The sequence below is a fragment of the Lepidochelys kempii genome, chromosome 14 (assembly GCF_965140265.1).
Source record: "Lepidochelys kempii isolate rLepKem1 chromosome 14, rLepKem1.hap2, whole genome shotgun sequence".
Taxonomy (NCBI): domain Eukaryota; kingdom Metazoa; phylum Chordata; order Testudines; family Cheloniidae; genus Lepidochelys; species Lepidochelys kempii.
Genome location: NC_133269.1, coordinates 13463091 through 13485210, shown reverse-complemented (window position 1 = coordinate 13485210; position 22120 = coordinate 13463091). Strand labels below are relative to the sequence as shown.

The 22120-nt window shown below is 46.5% G+C and overlaps 1 protein-coding gene across 1 annotated transcript in view; it reads left to right on the top strand.

Annotated features, from left to right (window-relative positions):
• Positions 1-22120, top strand: part of CACNA1G (calcium voltage-gated channel subunit alpha1 G) — a 282700-nt gene that overhangs the window by 139166 nt on the left and 121414 nt on the right. The window contains exons 4-8 of the mRNA XM_073310526.1: positions 5782-5879; positions 8514-8673; positions 15428-15719; positions 16657-16749; positions 19428-20229. Of these exons, the coding sequence (XP_073166627.1) occupies positions 5782-5879; positions 8514-8673; positions 15428-15719; positions 16657-16749; positions 19428-20229 (1445 nt within the window). The remainder of the gene's footprint in view (positions 1-5781; positions 5880-8513; positions 8674-15427; positions 15720-16656; positions 16750-19427; positions 20230-22120) is intronic.

Below are 22120 nucleotides of genomic sequence, written 5' to 3'. Positions count from 1 at the left end.
CTGAATTCCTTTAAGGGTTAAAGAACACCAGAGATCGTAGGATCCCAAAGACGTCTCAACCCGCATGCTCTCTTTCTGTGACAGCTTTGTCACTGGTAGTCTGAAAGCCTTTGAATCAGCAGCAGTTCAGGCTAAAGTCATTCTCTACATAGAGAAACCTGCTGTTTAAAAGAAACCCCTGGGCGGTTTCCCTTGCGGCCGGGTTCAGATTCAATCCCACTTGTGAACAGAATACAAAAAGTTATAGGGTTTGTTTTTTTCCCCCTTGAAAAATCACCACTTTCTCTCAGTTCTTCGGCGTCGGCTTAAGTTGCTGCTGCTTCGACAGCAACATCCATCAGGTGCCCCAGCTCAGATTCGTGCTGCTATTGAATGTCGTGGATCTGGCAGACAGCCGAGGTCCTGAGATCTTTGCACCTCCGGTGCTATTATTTCCTATTCGGTTTAGCGTGATTAAAACAAATGTCTATTTCAGTAAATAAATAACACCCAGAGTGGAGTGTGCCTGGTGAAGCTTAAAGAGCCATGTCTGAGTGATAGTAGCACACAGCAAAGCCTTCAAGGAGCGAGAGAAATTTCATTCTATTTTTCCAAGCGATGACACTGTCTAAATAATTTTCCCATCTTTTCCATCCCTCATTGGTTAATATTACCCTCCCATTGGTACAGTTTGTAGAGAAAGGGAGCCAAGGCACCCAGCTTTGGATGCCTTTTACTGTTTGGTAAAGGTGGGTGTATCTCCTACGAACAGTGAAATGCAGCTGTATAGCTTCATGGGCATAACTGAGAGGTCCCAGAGTCTTGTGATCAAAGCAGTGGGCTAGGACTCAGAGCCCTGGCTTCAGTTCCCAGTTCTGCCACAGGCTCCCTGTTTGACCTTGGGCAAATCATCCAGTCTCTGTGCCTGAGTTCTTGATCTGTAAAGTCCTTCCCTATTACCCCCTATCTCCGCGAGGGATTGTGAGTGGTTGCAAGGTGCTCAGGTATTATGGCGATGGGGATTATGAGTACCTAGACAGACAGAAGGCAGAGATGGGGCCTAACCAAGTCCCCCTTATCGGAGACACCAGCAGAGTTTGGGGGAGTTCCTGTCTCTGTAATGCTCTGTGAATCCAACTGAGGGGGCCTCTAGCTCAAGAGCCTCTCCCAACATTTTCTCCAGTGGTTGAATGGCATGCTGCAGGTAAACATATCATTACACATATGGCCTCACATACAGCATTTTGCTGTAAGTGTATCTCGAGGTGACAGGGGCATGCGTAATGATGGCAAAACTTGCACCCCCCGCCCCCCGAAAGGTCATGCTCTCCTAGTGGAGGACAAATGGTTTGACCAGCACTGCTACCTGGACCATACTGCAGCTGCATTCCATAAACTCAGCAGTGACAATAATTCTTCTAACAGAGGGCCCCAAAACTCGCCACTGTCGCCCCAAGCCCCCAGCTTGTTTGCTTCAACCCACAATCCCTGTCTTCAGAGACACTGCCTTGGAGTTGTCATGGTGCAGACATAGTCCTTTCATCTGCAGAACCTAGTGCCAGGGGCATTGGCAGCAGCATTCTGTGACTTTGGTAGCTACTTTTATCAATAATTTGGGCTTCTGGCCCTCCTCCGTATCCACTTCTTTTTCATCTGTCTCCTGGAGCAATAATGTGTATGCACAAGTTATTCTCCAGTCAGCACAAATCCAATTGCTCTGATGTGCCTTTATACACAATTTTAATATTTTAAAACTGTGTGTTTGACTTGTTTGGTCTCTTCCTGGTGCTATATTTGCTCTTTTGAAGTCATTTTCCTATGTTGTTTCTTGCAAGCAGCAGAGATGGAGGGGTTAGGAAGGGTAGGGCAGGAATGAAAGCTTAAGAAAGCATAAGAAGAATGATGTCGCACATTTATTTGCATGTCTGCCAATTGTATAAAGACTTGCTGCGTGGGAATAGATGACTTGGCCTAACAAACAGCAATTCTAAATGATCTGGACAAACTGGAGAAATGGTCTGAAGTAAATAGGATGAAATTCAATAAGAATAAATGCAAAGTACTCCACTTAGGAAGGAATAATCAGTTGCAAACATACAAAATGGGAAATGACCGCCTAGGAAGGAGTACAGCAGAAAGGGATCTGGGGGGTCATAGTGGATCACAAGCTAAATATGAGTCAACACTGTAATACTGTTGCAAAAAAAGCAAACATCATTCTGAGAGGTATTCGCCGGAGTGTTGTAAGCAAGACATGAAAAGTAATTCTTCAGCTCTACTCCATGCTGATTAGGTCTCAACTGGAGTATTGTGTCCAGTTCTGCGTTCCAAAGTTCAGGAAAGATATGGACAAATTGTAGGAAGTCTAGAGAAGAGCAAATGATATGGACAAATTGTAGGAAGTCTAGAGAAGAGCAAATGAGTAGAGATCTAGAAAACATGGCCTATGAGGGAAGATTGAAAAAACTGGGTTTGTTTAATTTGGAGAAGAGAGGAGCGAGAAGGGACATAACAGTTTTCAAGCACATAAAAGGTCGTTACAAGGAGGGAGGAAAATTGTTTTCGTTAACCTCTGAGGATAGGACAAGAAACAACAGGCTTAAATTGCAGCAAGTGCGCCTGGTGAAGCTTAAAGAGCCATGTCTGAGTGATGGTAGCGCACAGCAAAGCCTTCAAGGAGCGAGAGCAAATTTCATTCTATTTTTCCAAGTGATGACACTGTCTAAATAATCTTTCCATCTTTTCCATCCCTCATTGGTTAATATTACCCTCTCATTGGTACCGTTTGTAGAGAAAGGGAGCCAAGGCACCCAGCTTTGGATGCCTTTTATAGGTTGGACATTAGGAAACACTTCCTAACTGTCAGGGTGGTTAAACACTGGAATAAATTGCCTAGGGAGGTTGTCGAATCTCCATCATGGGAGATTTTAAAGAGCAGGTTAGATTGTCAGGGATGGTCTAGATAATACTTAGTCCTGCCATGAGTGCAGGGGACTGGACCAGATGACCTCTCGAGGTCCCATTCAGTCCTATGAGTCTATGAAACCCCCTTCCAGGGTTGATGTCTCCTCATTCAAATCTCTTGGAAGCATTCTGCTTACCGAAAGTTCTGCTACATGACCATGTGTGTTTTTGCATTCCCCTAACCTGAAGCAAATACTCACCAGCAACCACATACCACACAACAAAAACACTAACCCAGGAACCTATCCTTGCAACAAAGCCCATTGCCAACTGTGTCCACATATCTATTCAGGGGACACCATCATAGGGCCTAATCACATCAGCCACACTATCAGAGGCTCGTTCACCTGCACATCTACCAATGTGATATATGTCATCATGTGCCAGCAATGCCCCTCTGCCACGTACATTGGCCAAATCAGACAGGCTCTACGTAAAAGAATAAATGGACACAAATCGGACGTCAAGAATTATAACATTCAAAAACCAGTCAGAGAACACTTCAGTCTCCCATGTCACTCGATTACAGACCTAAAAGTCGGAATATTACAACAAAAAAACTTCAAAAACGTACTCCAACGAGAGACTGCTGAATTGGAATTAATTTGCAAACTGGACACCATTAAATTAGGCTTGAATAAAGACTGGGAGTGGATGTGTCATTACATAAAGTAAAACTATTTCCCCCTGTTTATTTTTCCCCCCTACTGTTCCTTACACATTCTTGTCAACTGCTGGAAATGGCCCACCTTGATAATCACTACAAAAGGTTTTTTTGTTTTTGTTTTTTTTCTCTCCTGCTGGTAATAGCTCACCTTAACTGATCACTCTTGTTATAGTGTGTATGGTAACACCCATTGTTTCATGTTTTCTCTCTGTGTGTGTTTGTGTGTATATATATCTTCCTACTGTATTTTCCATTGCATGCATCCAATGAAGTGGGTTTTAGCCCACGAAAGCTCATGCTCAAATAAATTTGTTAGTCTCCAAGGTGCCACAAATACTCCTGTTCTTTTTGCATTTGTCATTACACGTGTTCTTTTACAATAAAAGGACTCGATCATATTAAATGTGACTATTTTTAAAACCTCATTCCCTTAGTAACACCATAGTTATTAAAATCTGATCTATTCCTCAGTCTAGATGAGCCTAGACCAAAATATCAAATCCAAAAATATATAAACATTGATGATGTCATGAGTGAGACCTTGTTCTGAGTTTTCCTGTTAGCCCCTCTGTCAATAATACTTTAGTGGAGCCAGGATTCCAGCCAATATGGATAATCCTGCTAAAAGCAATGGATGAAATCTTTGCTGGATTGGGATCTAATTTTGACAGCCAGCCTCTCTCTCCAGTCACCATGAATGCTGTGGTTTCCCTATGAGCGTTCCTCTGAAGTTGGATGATGAAAATAAAATGGTCAGTGTTGCCTTTTGGCTCTCCTGCTCTAGGGCCGTGGTACTGTCTCTGGGATGCAAACAATGAGCTTCCAGCAAAATCTGAATTAAACAACAAACAGGCCAAACTGTGTCTTGATCTTAGGGTTTGTTAAAAAAAAAAAAAAATTCAAAACATAAAATTTCAAGTGTGAACTGACCTGACAGATTCCCTTAAAAAAATGCAGTCTTCTGCTTTCTTCCCCACTGAATGAGACAGTGCTGTTAGAGACATTATTATCATTCCCACAACAATTAGTGAGTGGGAATGTGGCACAGAGGAATGAGTCAGGAACCCCCAAGATCTAGTAACAGTTCTGTCACCCCAGTCTTTTTGTGCCTCAGTGTCTCCAGCTGTAGAATGGGGATACTTTATTGTATACATCACAGGCCTATTGTGAGGTTAATGGGGCAACGTTTGTATGGTACTTTGAACAGGTAAATTGTATATAAAAATGTTAAGTATTTTGACTTGAGTACGTGTCTGTCTGTCCACCTGTTTATTTCACTGCCCTCTGTGGGATAGAATTGGAATCACTCAACTCTGTCATATTGAACAGTATAGGGACTAGGGGGTCTATGCTGGGGTGGCCAACCTGTGTCTCCGGAGCCGCATACGGCTCTTCAGAGGTTAATATGCGGCTCCTTGCATAGACTCCAGGGCTGGAGCTACAGGTACCAACTTTCCACTGCTCGCTGTTCAACGCCTGCCTCTGCCACAGGCCCTGCCCCCACTTCACCCCTTCCCCCAAGGCCCTGCCCCTTCCCGCTCCCTTCCCCAAGCCTGCTGCACCCTCGCTCTTCACCCCCCCCCCGGAGCCTCATGCATCCTGCGTGAGGCACAGGGAGGGAGGGGAGGCGCTTGTGGGCGGGGCGGCTGGCAGGCGGGGCGGGGGAGCTGGGGGGGGCTGCTGACGTGTTACTGTGGCTCTTTGGCAATGTACACTGGCAAATTCTGGCTCCTTCTCAGGCTCAGGTTGGCCACCCCTGGTCTACGCTGTTGCAGCAGGAGTGTCCGAGTCCTGTCCCGGCTGTTTTCAGTTGCTACGGCATGCAGTAGTGACAACCAGGAAATCCTAAGTGGCCGCGGATTTCTTACAGCATTTACATTATTGTTACAACTAAACCTCTCTTTGAAAATTCCCCTCCTGGGTAATGGAATAATCTTCAGGAAGCTACTCCCCTGGAACCAAAACCAAAGAGAGGGGGGAAGAACTGCGCAATGGTGTCTCTCCTTGATTTTATTTGGATAAGCAAATCAGCATAATTAATTCTTCCAGAAACCTTTCCCGATGGGGAAGACAGAATAGAAAGTGTCTCTGTTGGCACACTGCATATGTTTGATGATCTAACATTTCTCCTGCAGATCTTTCATGTGCTCCCATGTTTGTGTTTTCCGTAGCATGCTGGAATACTCCCTGGACTTGCAGAATGTCAGTTTCTCAGCTGTTCGGACTGTCCGAGTACTTCGGCCACTCAGAGCCATTAACCGAGTTCCCAGTAAGTCGATTCCCTGTTGTCCTCCCTTTTTCAGTTCGTTTCAGCTCATTATTCCAGACACAGTGCAGCTGAAGGAGCAATAGGGATGCTTTGCATCTTTTTTTCTCAAGTTGCCCTGAAAACATTGGCCTATGTGTCTTAAGTGGGCTGGCTCCTACAGCTACAGTTGGCTCCTACAGTCCTTTTGTAGTCCCTAACGCCACGCTGGTTTTAATGAATAGTCCATCCATCTAACCATCTTTGGAAACAGGAGCGAATTGATAGTCAAAGACCAGCCACACTGTTCCATTTGTTTATCTGGTACGCTGCCGCCTCCCTGCTAGGGAGCTCCTCTCCGAATCACTTTGCAAGGAGATGAAAAGTTCGTTTGGGGGAAGGAGTGGTGTGTAATGTGAAAGGCACTGAGGGGTGTGACTGATCTGGTCTGTGTGTTTGGAGGGGGGCGGGTATAGATCGTGAGTGGGGAGCACTTGCCATGCTTGTATTGTTACAATAGTTCAAGGATACACTGTGGACCACATCTTCAGCTCTGCTGCAGCAGCTTTGCATCTTGCCTTCCTCCACTTCTTAGGACTTGTTTACACAGGGGAATGTATAGGCAGAACTGTACAAGTATGATTATATTGCTGTAGTTATGGTATAGCTTCCCCTGTAGGCACTCTTATTCTGGAATAAGAGAGCCTTTTTTCCATTTAGGTTATACCGCTTTCAAAGTGATATACCAGTATAGCTGTGTGCCAGTAACTTTCCCCATAGAGACAAGCGAGTCACTACGTAGGATCCCCTAGGGCCATGTTATTTGTGTAAATCAGCAATTCTCAACGTTTTGCACAGTGGGACCGTCCTCCTATTTAGCAACATGGGAAGGGCAAGGTGGATGCGAGCTGCTGATTGAGAATTCATGATTTGTCTTTCTGGGAGTTAAATGATGCTATGGCCCTCACCAAGTTCCTTATTGTCTTTAAAAAATTATGCAAAACCTTCCTTTCCCCAGAAGTGATGCTCCACAATAGAAACAGCCCCTTCTATGGCCAAACACCAGCAAAAAACGAACCTACCCCAAGTAGAGTTTTGGCCCTAAGAAGTCAGAAGTGTCATTGCTGGAGACTCCATGTGGCCCACAGGGATTTTGGTATTGCTATTGATTTTAAGTGGAAGGCGTTCAGATGATACAGGGATAGGCAGCAAGATAATACCAGCAGGTAGGTAGATAATAAACTCGGTCCCACTCATAAATTCTAAGAATCATATGTACTAAATGCGATGCAACATCACTGGAAAAGATACACTGGATTCCAGACACATAGAAAGTATCTAATTCACCCTGGTTATCAGCCAAATTAAATCTAAGTCAGAAAGGCAGCCCAGCTGGTTGAACTAGGCTGTCTCTTCAACGGGCGCTACTTGGCCCCCACTCTGTCCAGCGATCTTGGAAATTCCTAGGCTGTAATTATTTTTCTGATCCTGTCCATTAAACATAATCTGGTTTTGCTGTTTGCTGCTGCTTTTATCATTACGGTAGCTTCAGAACCCTGTTTGTAATTTTTCCCCCCTGCAGAATTGATGGATGGTGGAATTTATCTGCCGCTGTCTAACTGTGGATGTAATTCACTTAATGTATTTGCAAATCCTGGGTGATTTATCCCATCTCCTATGTAGTGGAGCTAGAGCAGGATAGAAACATAAGGTGGGAATGGAAGAAAGAGAGTTCTGATAGGTGATAAATGCAAGAACTAGAGAAGGTTGTTTGTTATTTAGGAGTTGAGCAGGGAGGCTTATCCAGTCAGAGGAGGGACAGAGTGGACTGGATGGAGACGACAGCATCGTGTAACAATGAAAAAGGCTTGTTCAGGTACCAAAAGTAAAAGAGGCCACAGTGAAGGTTTCCTTAAATAAAGATCAATACAAGCAAGAGAATGAATGCAAGAGATACAGAGAGAGAGGAGAGGGAAAGAGAGATGAGCAGAATATTACAGAGATGTCGGACGAAATCAATTTTTTTGTGTAAATGTCAAGTTGGAGTCGCCATCAATTTGTCTTTGGTACAGAACTGAATGTTCCTGAACTTGTAGGAATGAACTGCCATCGGAAGTCCTGTATTTTAAGGAGGAGAAGGGATTTAGAGGAGATAAGAAGAATTAGGAAGGGAAGGAGATTTTAATTTATGCTGAACGCTCTAGAATTACTCTAGCGGTAATGTGAGTAGGAGGAGCTTACAGGTGAATGGCAGAGTTCAGTCTAGGTTAAGAAAGAAGAAAGTTAAGCTGACAAGTTAGAAAAGGAGAATTTGGAGAGGAAGGGGAGGAGTTCAAAGGGGAAGAAATGGGTGTGGAAGGATTGTGGGTTAGATACCACGGTGACTGTGAAGAGGTGGGGCTGATGGCAGCATGTAGGGTTAAAGGGAGAAAGTCCCAAGGTCCCTTGCAGGAATTTAGAGATGAGTGGGAGAGCTGTAGGTGCCTGGAAGACACCCGAGGGTGAAAAGGACATTGGGTGGGAAGACAGTGGGGAGGTTGCAGAAGGGAATTGAGCAGTGAGTGGGCGGAAGGCCACTTTAGAAGGGACAGGGTGGGGAGAGCTTAGCCTGAATGTGAGGAATGAGGAAATTTAAAGGCCACTCCCCCTTTGCCTCAGGTATGCGCATCCTTGTCACGCTGCTCTTGGACACACTGCCCATGCTGGGGAACGTCCTCCTCCTCTGTTTCTTTGTCTTCTTTATCTTTGGCATCGTGGGAGTCCAGCTGTGGGCAGGGTTGCTCAGAAACCGCTGCTTCCTACCTGAGAACTTCAGTCTGTAAGTATGAATAAAGGTTCCCCACCTGGCCTGGGAATTGAGGCCGATTGAAACCTGTCTAAGGGTCAATTCCCCCTTCCATTGAAGCCAATAGGAATGTGCCATTGACTGCTGTGGGACCTGGACTTGGCTGTAAGGAACCACCACTGTTCTAATATTGAATTTCTTCATGGGTTTCATGAAAGGAATGCTCCAGAGGCAGGTGCTCTCTCAGCTCAGTAAGGAATGAGCTTAACAATACATCAGTCTAATAAACCTCTGGCATTAAAATAGGTATCTGCAGTACGTCTCTGTTAATGTGACCTATGTGTCTAGTGGGAATTTCACCCTCTGATCCTGATGTAATGCAAGGAATGGTAATGTCCCAGATTACAGAAATACAATGTAAATGTGAGACTCTTCGGCCTGGAGATCAGTGATTGAGGAATTCCACCTGGCTGAGGAAACAGGCAGCCAGTCTCAGCTGGTATCAGGAGGCTAGTGCCTGAGGGACAGATGAGATGGATAGACTGGGAAGGGACCTTAACTAGGAAATTAGTGACTGGGGAACCTCAGCTAACTGTAGGCTTATTAGTATGTCAAAAGGTAAGTGGCTGAGGGTCATAGACTGAGGTCTGGTCTGTCCTTATAAATTAGGTTGACATAGTTACTGCTATGTATTCACACCCCCGAGAGTCATAGCTATGCTGACCTAACCCCTGGTGTAGACGTGGCTAGGTCAAGGGAATCCGCTCGGGGCGGTGGATTACCTACAGAGATAGGGGAAAAAACCACCCGTTGTAAGAAGCATCTAGACTATGGTGCTACTGCAGCATCAGCTGTGCCACTGTAGTGCTCATAACGTAGACCAGGGGTTACTAACCTTTTTCTTTCTGAGCCCTCCCCCCCCCAGGCTATTTAAAACCTCCACAGCCCACCTGTGCCCCAACAACTGTTCTTATGCGTATACAAGGCAGGGCCAGTGTTGGGGAGTAGTAATCAGGGCAATTGCCCATGACTCCCCACCACAGGGGGCCCCACAAAACGGAGTTGCTCAGGGTTCAACTTCAGCCCCATGCCGTGGGGCTTTGTCTTTCTGCCCTGGGCCCCACCAAGTCTAATGCCGGTCCAGCTTGGCAGACCCCCCCTGGAACCAGCTTGCAGCCCCCCAGTGGGTCCCAGACCCCTGGTTGACCACCACTGGCATAGACCAGTCCTGCTTGCCTGCCTGTAAGGATGTTAGTGGGTATAAGCACATGCACCTGGGATATTCGTAGCTGAGAGATACTGGCCTGATGTTTCTGCCTATTGGTACTTAGCGACTGAGATCTCCCCGCTGGTAATGCCCCTTTGTGGGAAGATCTGTGATGATGGGATCTCAGGTGGGAGGTTCATGCCATCTCTCCGTCTGCCCATTTTCCCATTCTATGGTGTGTTGTGTTGCTCTTCTAATCCAAAAGCTTTTCACACTCACTCTCCAGTCACGTGTTTGCTCTGGGCTTAACAGGTTTTGCAATTTTTGTAAACAGGATGAAAAACTCAAGAAATACATAAATCAGCACAAACTAGCATAAAGCAACCAGGAGGTTACTCAGGCTGGGTACTACCTTCCTCTGCAAGTGGTGCAGTTACTCGGTGTGAGCGAGGGTGACAGGATCAGGCCCTGCAAGTTCTACGGTAACATGCAAACCAAGTTGATTTCACCCAAATCAGTGCATTATTGCCCCTTTGAGCGGAAGCCAGTTTTAGGCCTTGCAGGACTATTCTGCATTTGGAGCAGAAATCGGTGACTTGAAGTCCGGCAGTTTCTTTGCGTAATGTGTGTGTTTACCAAATGTACACGAGTCCTGTTTCCTTGAACAGAGGTGGTCACAGACTGCACACAGGCAGCTTGCTCTCTTCAGGTATGACACCCACCTCTGTCCTGTCCCAGAAGCAGCTACCTTTCGCTTCTGTCTCTCTGACCTAGTCTACACTTAACAGCTACAGAAATTCCACACCCTCGAGCACCGTAGCTACGCCGACCGAGCCCCCAGTGTAGACGTAGCTAGGGCAATGGAAGAATGCTTTTGTCAACCTACCTGCCATCACTTGCAGAGCTGGAGTTCCTACAGTGATGGGAAATCTCTTCTGTCACTATGGGAATTGTCTGTACTATGACAGTACAGTGGCATAGCTACAGCACGGTAGCTGTGCCTATGTAGCAGCCAGAGCGTAGACATGCCCCCCCCCCCAAATCTCAGTTGCTTAACAAATGGTTTTCTCTTCCCGCCCCAGGACATTTGTACCTGGGAAACCTCTGTCTCAAAGCTTCTCTGGGACCACATAGCTTTCAAAGGTGAGCCAGGGGGCATCAGCTCTCCTTTTGTGCAGCTGCTTTGCCTACAAAAAATACCTCAGCGCTTTCACTGCCAGACAAAGGAGAGCGATTCAGCCAATCAGCCCACGCTATCTCTTTAACAAGGTTCTGGGTGCTAATGAATCAAATGACCCCTAATGGACAAGACGTTAGTCCCTTTTGCATAACAGTATATACAATAGCAGTATACAAATAATCCAAAGGACGGAGGGTCACAGAAGACAGGACCATGCTCCCTTAAAAATCATAGAATCATAGAATCATAGAATATCAGGGTTGGAAGGGACCCCAGAAGGTCATCTAGTCCAACCCCCTGCTCAAAGCAGGACCAATTCCCAGTTAAATCATCCCAGCCAGGGCTTTGTCAAGCCTGACCTTAAAAACCTCTAAGGAAGGAGATTCTACCACCTCCCTAGGTAACGCATTCCAGTGTTTCACCACCCTCTTAGTGAAAAAGTTTTTCCTAATATCCAATCTAAACCTCCCCCACTGCAACTTGAGACCATTACTCCTCGTTCTGTCATCTGCTACCATTGAGAACAGTCTAGAGCCATCCTCTTTGGAACCCTCTTTCAGGTAGTTGAAAGCAGCTATCAAATCCCCCCTCATTCTTCTCTTCTGCAGGCTAAACAATCCCAGCTCCCTCAGCCTCTCCTCATAACTCATGTGTTCCAGTCCCCTAATCATTTTTGTTGCCCTTCGCTGGACTCTCTCCAATTTATCCACATCCTTCTTGAAGTGTGGGGCCCAAAACTGGACACAGTACTCCAGATGAGGCCTCACCAATGTCGAATAGAGGGGAACGATCACGTCCCTCGATCTGCTCGCTATGCCCCTACTTATACATCCCAAAATGCCATTGGCCTTCTTGGCAACAAGGGCACACTGCTGACTCATATCCAGCTTCTTGTCCACTGTCACCCCTAGGTCCTTTTCCGCAGAACTGCTGCCTAGCCATTCGGTCCCTAGTCTGTAGCTGTGCATTGGGTTCTTCCGTCCTAAGTGCAGGACCCTGCACTTATCCTTATTGAACCTCATCAGATTTCTTTTGGCCCAATCCTCCAATTTGTCTAGGTCTTTCTGTATTCTATCCCTCCCCTCCAGCGTATCTACCACTCCTCCCAGTTTAGTATCATCCGCAAATTTGCTGAGAGTGCAATCCACACCATCCTCCAGATCATTTATGAAGATATTGAACAAAACCGGCCCCAGGACCGACCCTTGGGGCACTCCACTTGATACCGGCTGCCAACTAGATATGGAGCCATTGATCACTACCCGTTGAGCCCGACACTCTAGCCAGCTTTCTACCCACCTTGTAGTGCATTCATCCAGCCCATACTTCCTTAACTTGCTGACAAGAATACTGTGGGAGACCGTGTCAAAAGCTTTGCTAAAGTCAAGAAACAATACATCCACTGCTTTCCCTTCATCCACAGAACCAGTAATCTCATCATAAAAGGCAATTAGATTAGTCAGGCATGACCTTCCCTTGGTGAATCCATGCTGGCTGTTCCTGATCACTTTCCTCTCATGCAAGTGCTTCAGGATTGATTCTTTGAGGACCTGCTCCATGATTTTTCCAGGGACTGAAGTGAGGCTGACTGGCCTGTAGTTCCCAGGATCCTCCTTCTTCCCTTTTTTAAAGATTGGCACTACATTAGCCTTTTTCCAGTCATCCGGGACTTCCCCGGTTCGCCACGAGTTTTCAAAGATAATGGCCAATGGCTCTGCAATCACAGCCGCCAATTCCTTCAGCACTCTCGGATGCAACTCGTCCGGCCCCATGGACTTGTGCACGTCCAGCTTTTCTAAATAGTCCCTAACCACCTCTATCTCCACAAAATCAACAGCCCTAAATATTCCCTACTCCCAAACTCCACCCCCCAGATATGCCCTGCAGGAACAAAGGAGGTTGTGACAACAGTGCCATTTCAGGTACATGGAGCACTGCCTTTAATTGTTGTAGAGTGCTTAGATACCACCCTGCTGGATAGGAAAACCTGGGAGAGAGAGATCGCTCAGACTTCCCAGCTTCAGCATGCAATTACTGCGTGACCTTTTCTGCATGTGCCAAGACACTGAGACCTAAGCCCCATTCAGCAGCTATGACTATTTATTTTATTGCAGTAGCCGTAGCATCTAATGATCCCAACCAGATAACTGCACTGAGCATAGCCTGCATTATGCTGTAGGCTGTGCAAACACACAGGAAGATGCAGTCCCTCCCCAAAGAGCTATTCATGTTCATCAATTTTTAAGGCCAGAAGGGACTGTTCTGATCAAACTTTGTTTGCTGGCTTCCAATTTCTAACTTATTCTTGGCCAGACCACTTGCCTGGAGTATTAACGCTTTCAGTACCTTACTGATATTCTGAATATCCCCTAATACAGTGGTTATCTACCTTTTCCAGACTGGGACGCCTCCAACTCCACTCTCCCCTAGTCTTGATCTAGCCTGGGGCAAGGTGATCATGATGCCCTGATACCGATTCACTAAACCCCAGGAGTGTCAACTCCCAGGCTGAGAACCAGAGCCTTAGTATTCTTTATTGGGAGGGATAGCTCAGTGGTTTGAGCATTGGCCTGCTAAAGCCAGGGTTGTGAGTTCAATCCTTGAGGTGGCCATTTGGGTCAAAAATTGGGGATTGGTCCTGCTTTGAGCAGGGGGTTGGATTAGATGACCTCCTGAGGTCCCTTCCAACCCTGATATTCTATGATTCTTCTTAAAGAACCGCTGTCCAAAACATCAAAAGAGACACAACAGAACTACAGTAAATATAACTATGCTCTCACTACTAGAGGGGTGAGGTCCAGATGCAAAACACAGGACCTGAAATGTTGTAGGTTGCCCATGAATCATTTTGCCTGTAAAATTCCAGGAGTTGATCAAGTTGTTACATCCATGCCGAGAGGTAATGGGAGAATCTCAGTCCTCTCCTTTTCAGCTCTGAACAGTGTGTCATGCCTCTTGTAGGTTTCATTCTCTGGGAGGGGAGCTGGAGTTTCATTAACATGGAAAGGCCCTTTAGGTAAATGGGTAATAGAGCAAATGAACTGTTTTGCAGTTGGGTAAAGCCAATGCAGCTACTGGTCTGGGTGCTGTTTAATTGAACCAGAATTCCAGGACTTTAGCTAAGCTTTGGATGGTATTAAAGGCAATTCTGCAGGAATTAACTGGGCCGAACTAGGCTTAAAAATAGCTTTGCAAGCTTTAGTGGGAGTCCAGGTGGCATTAAGGAAATAGCCATTTATTGAGCAAAAATAAGCTAGTTTCCAGCTGACCACGGGGCTGTTTTGTCTCCCCGGAGCATGTGATTTGGACTTGCTTGTTGTTCCAGGATCACCTTTGGAGGGAATTTTCAGCTTGTCTGACATTGAACTGTCACCTTGAGCCCTGAGCAAGAGAGCTAACAGTGGTGCAGGGAACCTTGGGTGGTGCTTGCCTTGTGAAGGAGTCTATCCAAGCAATGCATTCTCCTGCTGCACAGATGTTCTCAGCAACTCTGGGAGGGCAGAAGATAAATTGGCCTTAACAGACTATTCCCATCTGACTTCAGTGACAACAACTTCATAAAGGATGTAAAATTTGTGGGCCACATGCTGCTCTCTGTTCCACCAATGTAAACCAGGACTACATCTGGGTGGAGTTACTCTTCTGCAATAACATTAGCAGTGTTACTCCAGAGTTACACCATGGCACCTAACAGTGGAATTTGGCGCAATATGTCCAAACTATTTCTCTCACTTCCTCCTCCCCCCTCTTTATTTCTTTTTCTGCTGTTTCTCTTTTTCTCCTTGCCATTCAATAGGTGAAGAGACGCTGTGCATGCTAGTGATTGTAACAGCAGAGTAAGAGTCATGACCCCTGAGAGCTTTTCCTGGCTCCGCCACTGACTCTCTGAGTGACCTTAGGCAAGTCCCTTTGCCTCTCTTTGCCCCAAGCCAGGTCGACACTACAGACACTACAGAGGCACAGTTACATCAGTGCAGCCGTGCTACAGTAGCACCATACTGTAGACACTTCTTACGCTGATGGAAGGGGTTTAGCTAATCCTCCCCTCCAGGCTGCGGTAGCTAGGTTGAGAGAAGACTTCTTCCATTGACCTAGCCACATCTACTCTGGGAGTTAGGCCGGCTTGACTACGGTGCTCAGGGATATGAATGTTTCATGCCCCTTAGCAGTGTAGCTAGGTCAATCTAGTTTTTAAGTGATAGACCAGGCCTTAGTTTCCCAACATGGGCTTAATAATATGAAGTCACATCAGAGGGCTTCTGCAGGGTGAATTCAATCATTCGGTAAAATGCTTTGAGATCCTGGATAAAAGCTGTTAGACACCTGAGTGTTACTGTTGTTCTCTTGACAGATTGCCTTTAGTCACTGTGCAAAACCCACCCTTGTCTGGTCTCTTTCAGGCCCTACACAGTAGAAATGGAAAGATACTATCAGACAGAGAATGAGGATGAAAATCCCTTCATCTGCTCCCAGCCTCGGGAGAATGGAATGCGCTACTGCCGCAGTATCCCGACACGGAGGGAAGAAGGCCTGGAGTGCACCCTGGACTTTTACGCCTATAACGACACCACTAACACCTCCTGCGTCAATTGGAACCAGTATTACACCAACTGTTCGGCTGGGGAGCACAACCCCTTCAAAGGAGCCATCAACTTTGACAACATCGGATATGCATGGATCGCAATATTTCAGGTGAGCACGGTGGGTGGGCTCCCATTCTCACCCCCGCTGAGAGTGAGTACTCACAGGTCAGGTCAAATCTACCTTGATCAGTGCTAGGTTCACAAGTATCTGCAGGACCAGACCTGCTCTCCTATAGCTATTCCACTCCTTGAGCAGTAATGCAAGAGCCCCGTAGGCTGCCAGGAGGGCAATTTGATGTCCAGTCTGAAGAAGCCTTCCTCACTTGGAGGGAAATCCACTCCTGTGTAGAAGGTCTATGCACCATTTAAATTCAATTGAAGGGATTAACTGGGATTTAAGAGGTATACAGGCTTTTCTGCAGGTTCTCTGCACAGCGGTAAATTTCACCCAAGAGTTTCCTTCCAACTCAGTTTGTGCATCACTTTTCTTTGCATCGTCAGCTCTTGGGACCCTGGAAGCATCATTGCCATAAGGCTTTTTAACATGAGATATGTTTCCAATTACCACTTTGAGTGGCATTAAATAAGCATGTTAACAAATGGTGTATGAACCTTTGTAAGCACAATGAATCCATCCCACTATTCTATACTATGCTCATCCCACACTGAAACATACCAGTGTATTTGAGACGAAGAGCAAGGTGCTACTGAGCAGGTATCTGGCCCAAGAGGTGGTAGGAAAAGGCCATTTCCAGCTGCGGTGAGAGCAGACTGTGTTAGATTGGTTTACGTCCTTCTCCTCAGCGTGACTCTATTTTAGAGCTACAAAACTTGGGTGACCAAACGCTGCTCCGTTGAGGTTAATTGGAATTTTTGCCACTGACTTTCAGGGAGCAGGATTTTTCCCTCTGAGCTGTAGTACATGGCCTTGGTGCAACCAGATTGTCACTGACCAGTGCGAAGGGCGTGAGTGCTGTTCCTCCTGTGCTTAGGCCTATGGGGGTGGTGACTGGTGAGCTGATTGTTCTTTCTCCTGCCTCTCTCAGGTCATCACGCTGGAGGGCTGGGTGGACATCATGTACTTCGTCATGGATGCTCATTCCTTCTACAATTTCATCTACTTCATCCTTCTGATCATCGTGAGTGATCTCTCAGCCCGCCCAGTGGGTAGCACACCTTTTGCTCAGGCGTACAGGGAAGGACGTAGTGGTGTGAATGGGAAGAGTGGGCAGGAAGGGTGTTGGAGATAGCACTTAATCCAGGCTGGGAGAGGTGGAAACCAACTCATTGGAGGACCTGCAGATGAGTTTTACATACATTGGAACAACCCCATTTCTCCTTGTTAAAGGGGTGAAATATGTTGCGTGGGGGTGAATTTCTGCTGTAGTTGTACATCTAGCTGTATTTTGCTGGAGACGAGAACTGAAGTAAGTATAAGTTCTCCTGTTCTACAATGGGTCTGCCTCCTCCTGTTCGGCAATACGTCACCCTCCTCATCCTTCTTCCTGCTTTGCAGTAGACTCCTCCTCTTTGCCTTTTTATTAAAAAAAAAAAAAAAAAAAAAGTAAATGAAACAGTAAGTGAGTTTCCTGCCGCTGAAAGGTGTCGGCCTGCTCGAACTCTTGGGGTACTTGGTGCCTGTCAAAGGCTCCACCCACAAGAAAACACCATCGCTCCTACTTTGATGGAAAGTGTCAGACTGATGGTCCTGGAGGCTGGAGCCCTCAGTGCAGCACACATGCTCAGTTGTGCCTCAATCCCAACCTGCTGAGGCCCACATCTCTGGAGACTGCTGAGACTGCCCCCTGGGATAGCTTCTGTGTTGTGGACTCCTGTCCTGTTAGGCATGGACCAAGGCCACCAGAATCACTGCACGTTGGCCACCAAACACCATTGTGCTCATTCATAGTCGTTACCAACTCAGTCCTGGATTTGAACCGGTGACCTAGAGGTTAAAGGCTGTTTAGTCTATCACTAGTTCTCAGAGTCCTCGAAGGGTTTCTGTTCCTACTCAGTGATCGTTCCTTCTGCTCTGCAACAGATCCGTATGCTCTGTGCATTCCAAAGACAATGCAGAGCAAGGCATTGATAGCCTGTGCTGTTATGTATTATGAGGGACTGGGGAGAATGCAAGACTGAGAAGTGATTGGTTGCTCTTTTTAATCAAGGTGGAATAGTGCCCATGATCTACACAACACAGAATCTAATGAAACCCAAGTTTGGAATCAGATATCAAATCCTTGGCTACAGACAGCTGATGCTCTTGAGTAACAATATCCCCATAAATCCTGTTAACAAAGATTTCACAAGCCACCCACACGCTGCCAGAAGAAAAAGCCTCCTATCAAAAGGGCTCAGTGCTTTCATTCTAATGCAGTTAATTGTGATAATTACAAGCAGTGTCTGCTGAGACATAAAACAAAACACAAAAAACAAAACAAAACCCCAAAGAGGACCTCGGATATTAAAAAAAAAAAAAAGCAAAGTCTCTTAGTCAAAATAAACTTTCCCTCCTCTTTGATATATGATGTCACCCGTGGAGACCTGGCGTGGGAGGCCCCACAGTGGAGATTCTGAGAGGCTGTCTCCTGCGTGCCCCTCAAGGCAGACAGGACAGGGGGCCGCCCACCCTGTGAGTGAGTCAGGGTGTGATGTCTACTCTTTGCTGAAATATTAGCCCTTGCCTATGGTGTATCAGTGTCAGATGTGTCCAGCCTCCACTGCTCCTACACGTTCACACACACACCCACATCCATGGCCCTCTCACCCCCACTTTTTGTGTCCTTCTGCTGGCTGCCACCACCACCTCCTCACCGAGCACAAGGTGCTTCTATCTTCACCTTTAAGCTCCTCCTCTGCATGGCCCTGCTTTACTTGTGAAAGTCATTTCTTCTTGTGTGTCCACCCGACCATTTGCTCCGTCAATGACGCCAACCTCCATCGCCTGCTTTTCCCACAAGCACCGTCACACTGTCTCCTGTCCTCTCCCTTATGTTGCGGGAAAACCTCCCGCAACAGATTTCACAAAGCTGCCACTTCATCTTCTTTCAGATCCCTGCTTAAAACCCATCTCTGCTGTGATGCCTGCAAACCACCATGATCTGTCTTTGGCTAAACTAGTGACCATGTGCGATTCCTGAGATCACCCTTACAACTAACACACACACACATTTATTCACCTGTCCGCAATATCCTACCTTATCCTTTGAGCAACCTGGGGCAGAGACAAGCTGTGTTATTTGTTTGTTCAGTGTCTAGAAGAGCAGTGCGAACAACTGATTGCTTGGTTCAGTGGCCAAACCAAAAAAAAAAAAAAAGGCGGGGGAGGGACATTGTTCTAGTTGACCCAGAACAAAACTTTTCAATTTTTGGAGAGAAATGTAAATGTCGAAAAAAATGTTTTGCATCAAGGAAACCCATTTGGTTCAACTCAAAATGAAATCTTTTGTTCAAAGGGTTTTAACTTTTTTTTTCCAAAATAAAATTGAAGCATATTTGAAATGCAAAGTCATTTTGAATAGAAAAATCTAAATGTTTTGTTTCAACTATTTTTTCCAGCCAAAACCATTTAGCAAATTCGGCACAACTTTGCAAAATATTTTGGTAGACCCAAATGTGCATTTATTTATTTTTTGGTGGGGGGAAAAAAACCCTTTTGTCTGAAAAGTGTTGGCCAGCTCTACTGACTAGAACAATAGGTTCTGATCCCTGTTTGGGGTCCTTTTGTTTTCATTGTGGTAGCAGCTATCAAAAGTCATTACACACATACCCTGCCACCCTCTCTCTTGGGCTGATGGCATCTTCTGTTCTCCTTTAGGTGGGCTCCTTCTTCATGATCAACCTGTGCTTAGTGGTCATCGCCACCCAGTTCTCTGAGACAAAGCAGCGAGAGAGCCAGCTGATGAAGGAGCAGCGGGTCCGCTACCTATCCAATGCCAGCACGCTGGCCAGTTTTTCGGAGCCGGGTAGCTGCTATGATGAACTTCTCAAATATCTGGTTTACATTGCCCGTAAGGCCAGCAAACAGGTGGTCAAAGGCTATAGAGAGGCAGGGTTCAAATTGGGTCTCCTCTCCAGCCCGAGGAATAAGAGTGGGGCCGAGAGGCAGCCGTGCAAACATCGGCAGAGGAAAAGGTCATCAGTGCACCATCTGATTCACCATCACCACCACCACCACCACCACTACCACCTGGGAAATGGGAACTTGCGGGCACCACGCGCCAGCCCTGAAATCAGCGATGTGGAAACCAGCTCACTCCACAATGGCACCAACAGGCTCATGCTCCCTCCCGCAACATCTAATCCCCATTCTGCCCCCAATGCTGCTGCAGAGTCCGTGCACAGCATCTATCATGCAGATTGCCACTTTGAGCCTGTCCGTTGCAGGTCACCCCTCCTTCAGCCTGGCTTGAGTTTACCAAGCCCAGAGGTGCTCCCCAAGAATGTGGTTGGCAACAAGGTCTATCCCACCGTACACCCAAGCACCTCCCATGAGATGCTGAAAGAGAAAAATGTAGCAGATTCTACAGTGAACCCTGGGGCCAGCACGCTAACCAACCTTAATATCCCTCCTGGGCCATACAGCACCATGCACAAGCTCCTGGAGACCCAGAGTACTGGTGAGTGCTGGAGCTGGGGGTCAGCCTTTGGTTGCATTCCAGAAATAAGACCTAAGTCCCAATTTTTTTTTTCTTTCCACTGAATCTTTCCAGGATTCTTTTCAGTCCGCAGTACAGGTACAGGAGCTGGCTTTCCAGGTAAGGCCAAGTCAGAATCTTCCTGCCTGCAAAATGCATCCTGAGTTCAGATCCTGAGTGGAAGTCTCTGCTTCCCAGCTTTGCACCGGCAAACACCTAGGGCAATGGACTATCAGGAAATCTGTGTTTTTTGTAAGAGTTTGTCTTGCCTAGCTCTTCTCCCCAGTCCCACTGACCACCTCAAATCATGGCATTTCCTAATCAGACTAGAGCTGGGCCCAAGCCACAAAGTGCAGATCTGGATCTCAACTTGCCCAAAGCGCAGGGGTGTTCTGGCCCATCTGTAGGCAGAACACTGCCCTCAGTGCTGGCTGTACTGCCCACTCTTTGATGTTTGGTTTGGGTTTGGAGAGCTGCCTCTCTAGGTGCTTATATTGCTCCCCATTACTGTAGTATCTGAGTGCCTCACAGATTGGAAATAATTTATCCCCATAATGCACCCATGAGTACGGTTATCCCCATTGTACAGAGAGGGAACTGAGGCTCAGAAAGATTCTGGGCCTGATTTTCAGAGGTTCTGATCACCTACAACTCTAAGTCAAGGCAATGACAACTGCGGGGCTCAGCAAGTTTGAAAATCAGGTCCCAAGGGACTTGTTCAGAATCTCGCCAGAAGTCTGTGGTAGAGCCAGGAACTGAACCGAGGTCTCCTGAATCCCAGTCTAAGACCTTCTCTGTACGACATTACTTCCCCCTTTACACTCTGCGGTTTGGGAACATAGCCAAACCTTGTTCAAACTCTCTCAGCCTCTGGGGTCTGGAAGTCCTTCTAGTAGAAGCTTTCTGGCAAGTCCGCTTTCTGGCAAGTCCACTTTCTGTCCCAGTAAAACAAAAAAACCCCAAACCAATGGCCTTTCGCTCTGTTTTAACCTTTCCAGTTCGCCCTCCTGACTGGAACCTTGTGTGTGAAGTGGACAAGGTTTTCCAGTCATTCCAGAACCCCACAAGTTATTTGAGTTGGGCTCTGAAAATGGGCAAAGGTTTTGAGGTGGGGGTGGGAGAACTTGGTTTTTATTTCACCTAACCTGGATGGTGATACTGTGGCTGCATCAGGCATGAGCATGCAGACGTCCTGTTCCTCTTGCAGGCAGCTATGATAGAAGCATATCCTGCCTGTACAGTCAAGTGAAGGAACCATCTGTCAGCTGGGAGCTGCCATTGTGAGGAACGATTTGAGAATCATATGTTTAGGGGGAAGCTAGTAATTCTGAAGTATCAGCAAACAGCAGGAGTATGAAAGTCACTCGCTGGCTCCTGCACTGTCTCTAATTACAACACCTAACACAGGTTCTGGAGGAGCTGATTGCTTTCTGTTAGCCCTAATAGCCAAAGGTATAATGAGGTGGTAAGGATCCCTTGGCTGGTGAAAATGTCTCACTGTGGGCAGCAGAAAACCACTTAGTATATAAAAGGAAGATCCTTGGAGTATAATGTTTCTGCATGACCCTTTTTAACCTGCTTGGGACGTGCAGTACAAGGGTTGGGGGAATCTAAGCAACTGGGGTTTATAAGAGAATAATTCCTGAAATTGGGAGATGCTTAGAACAGGCATCGGGCCTTGTTATTTATTTGTTAGCTGTAATGCCCGCTATGTGCTTTCTAAACACTTCTAAAGGACAGATTCTGATCTGTGGATCCTGCCCCCACAGACCAAGGATAAGAAAAGGAGAGTGGGTATAGCTGAGCAAATAACTGATTTTTTTGGTTCCCTGGCAATTCTGAAAAATCAGTATGAAATTTCATTGCGGGTCAA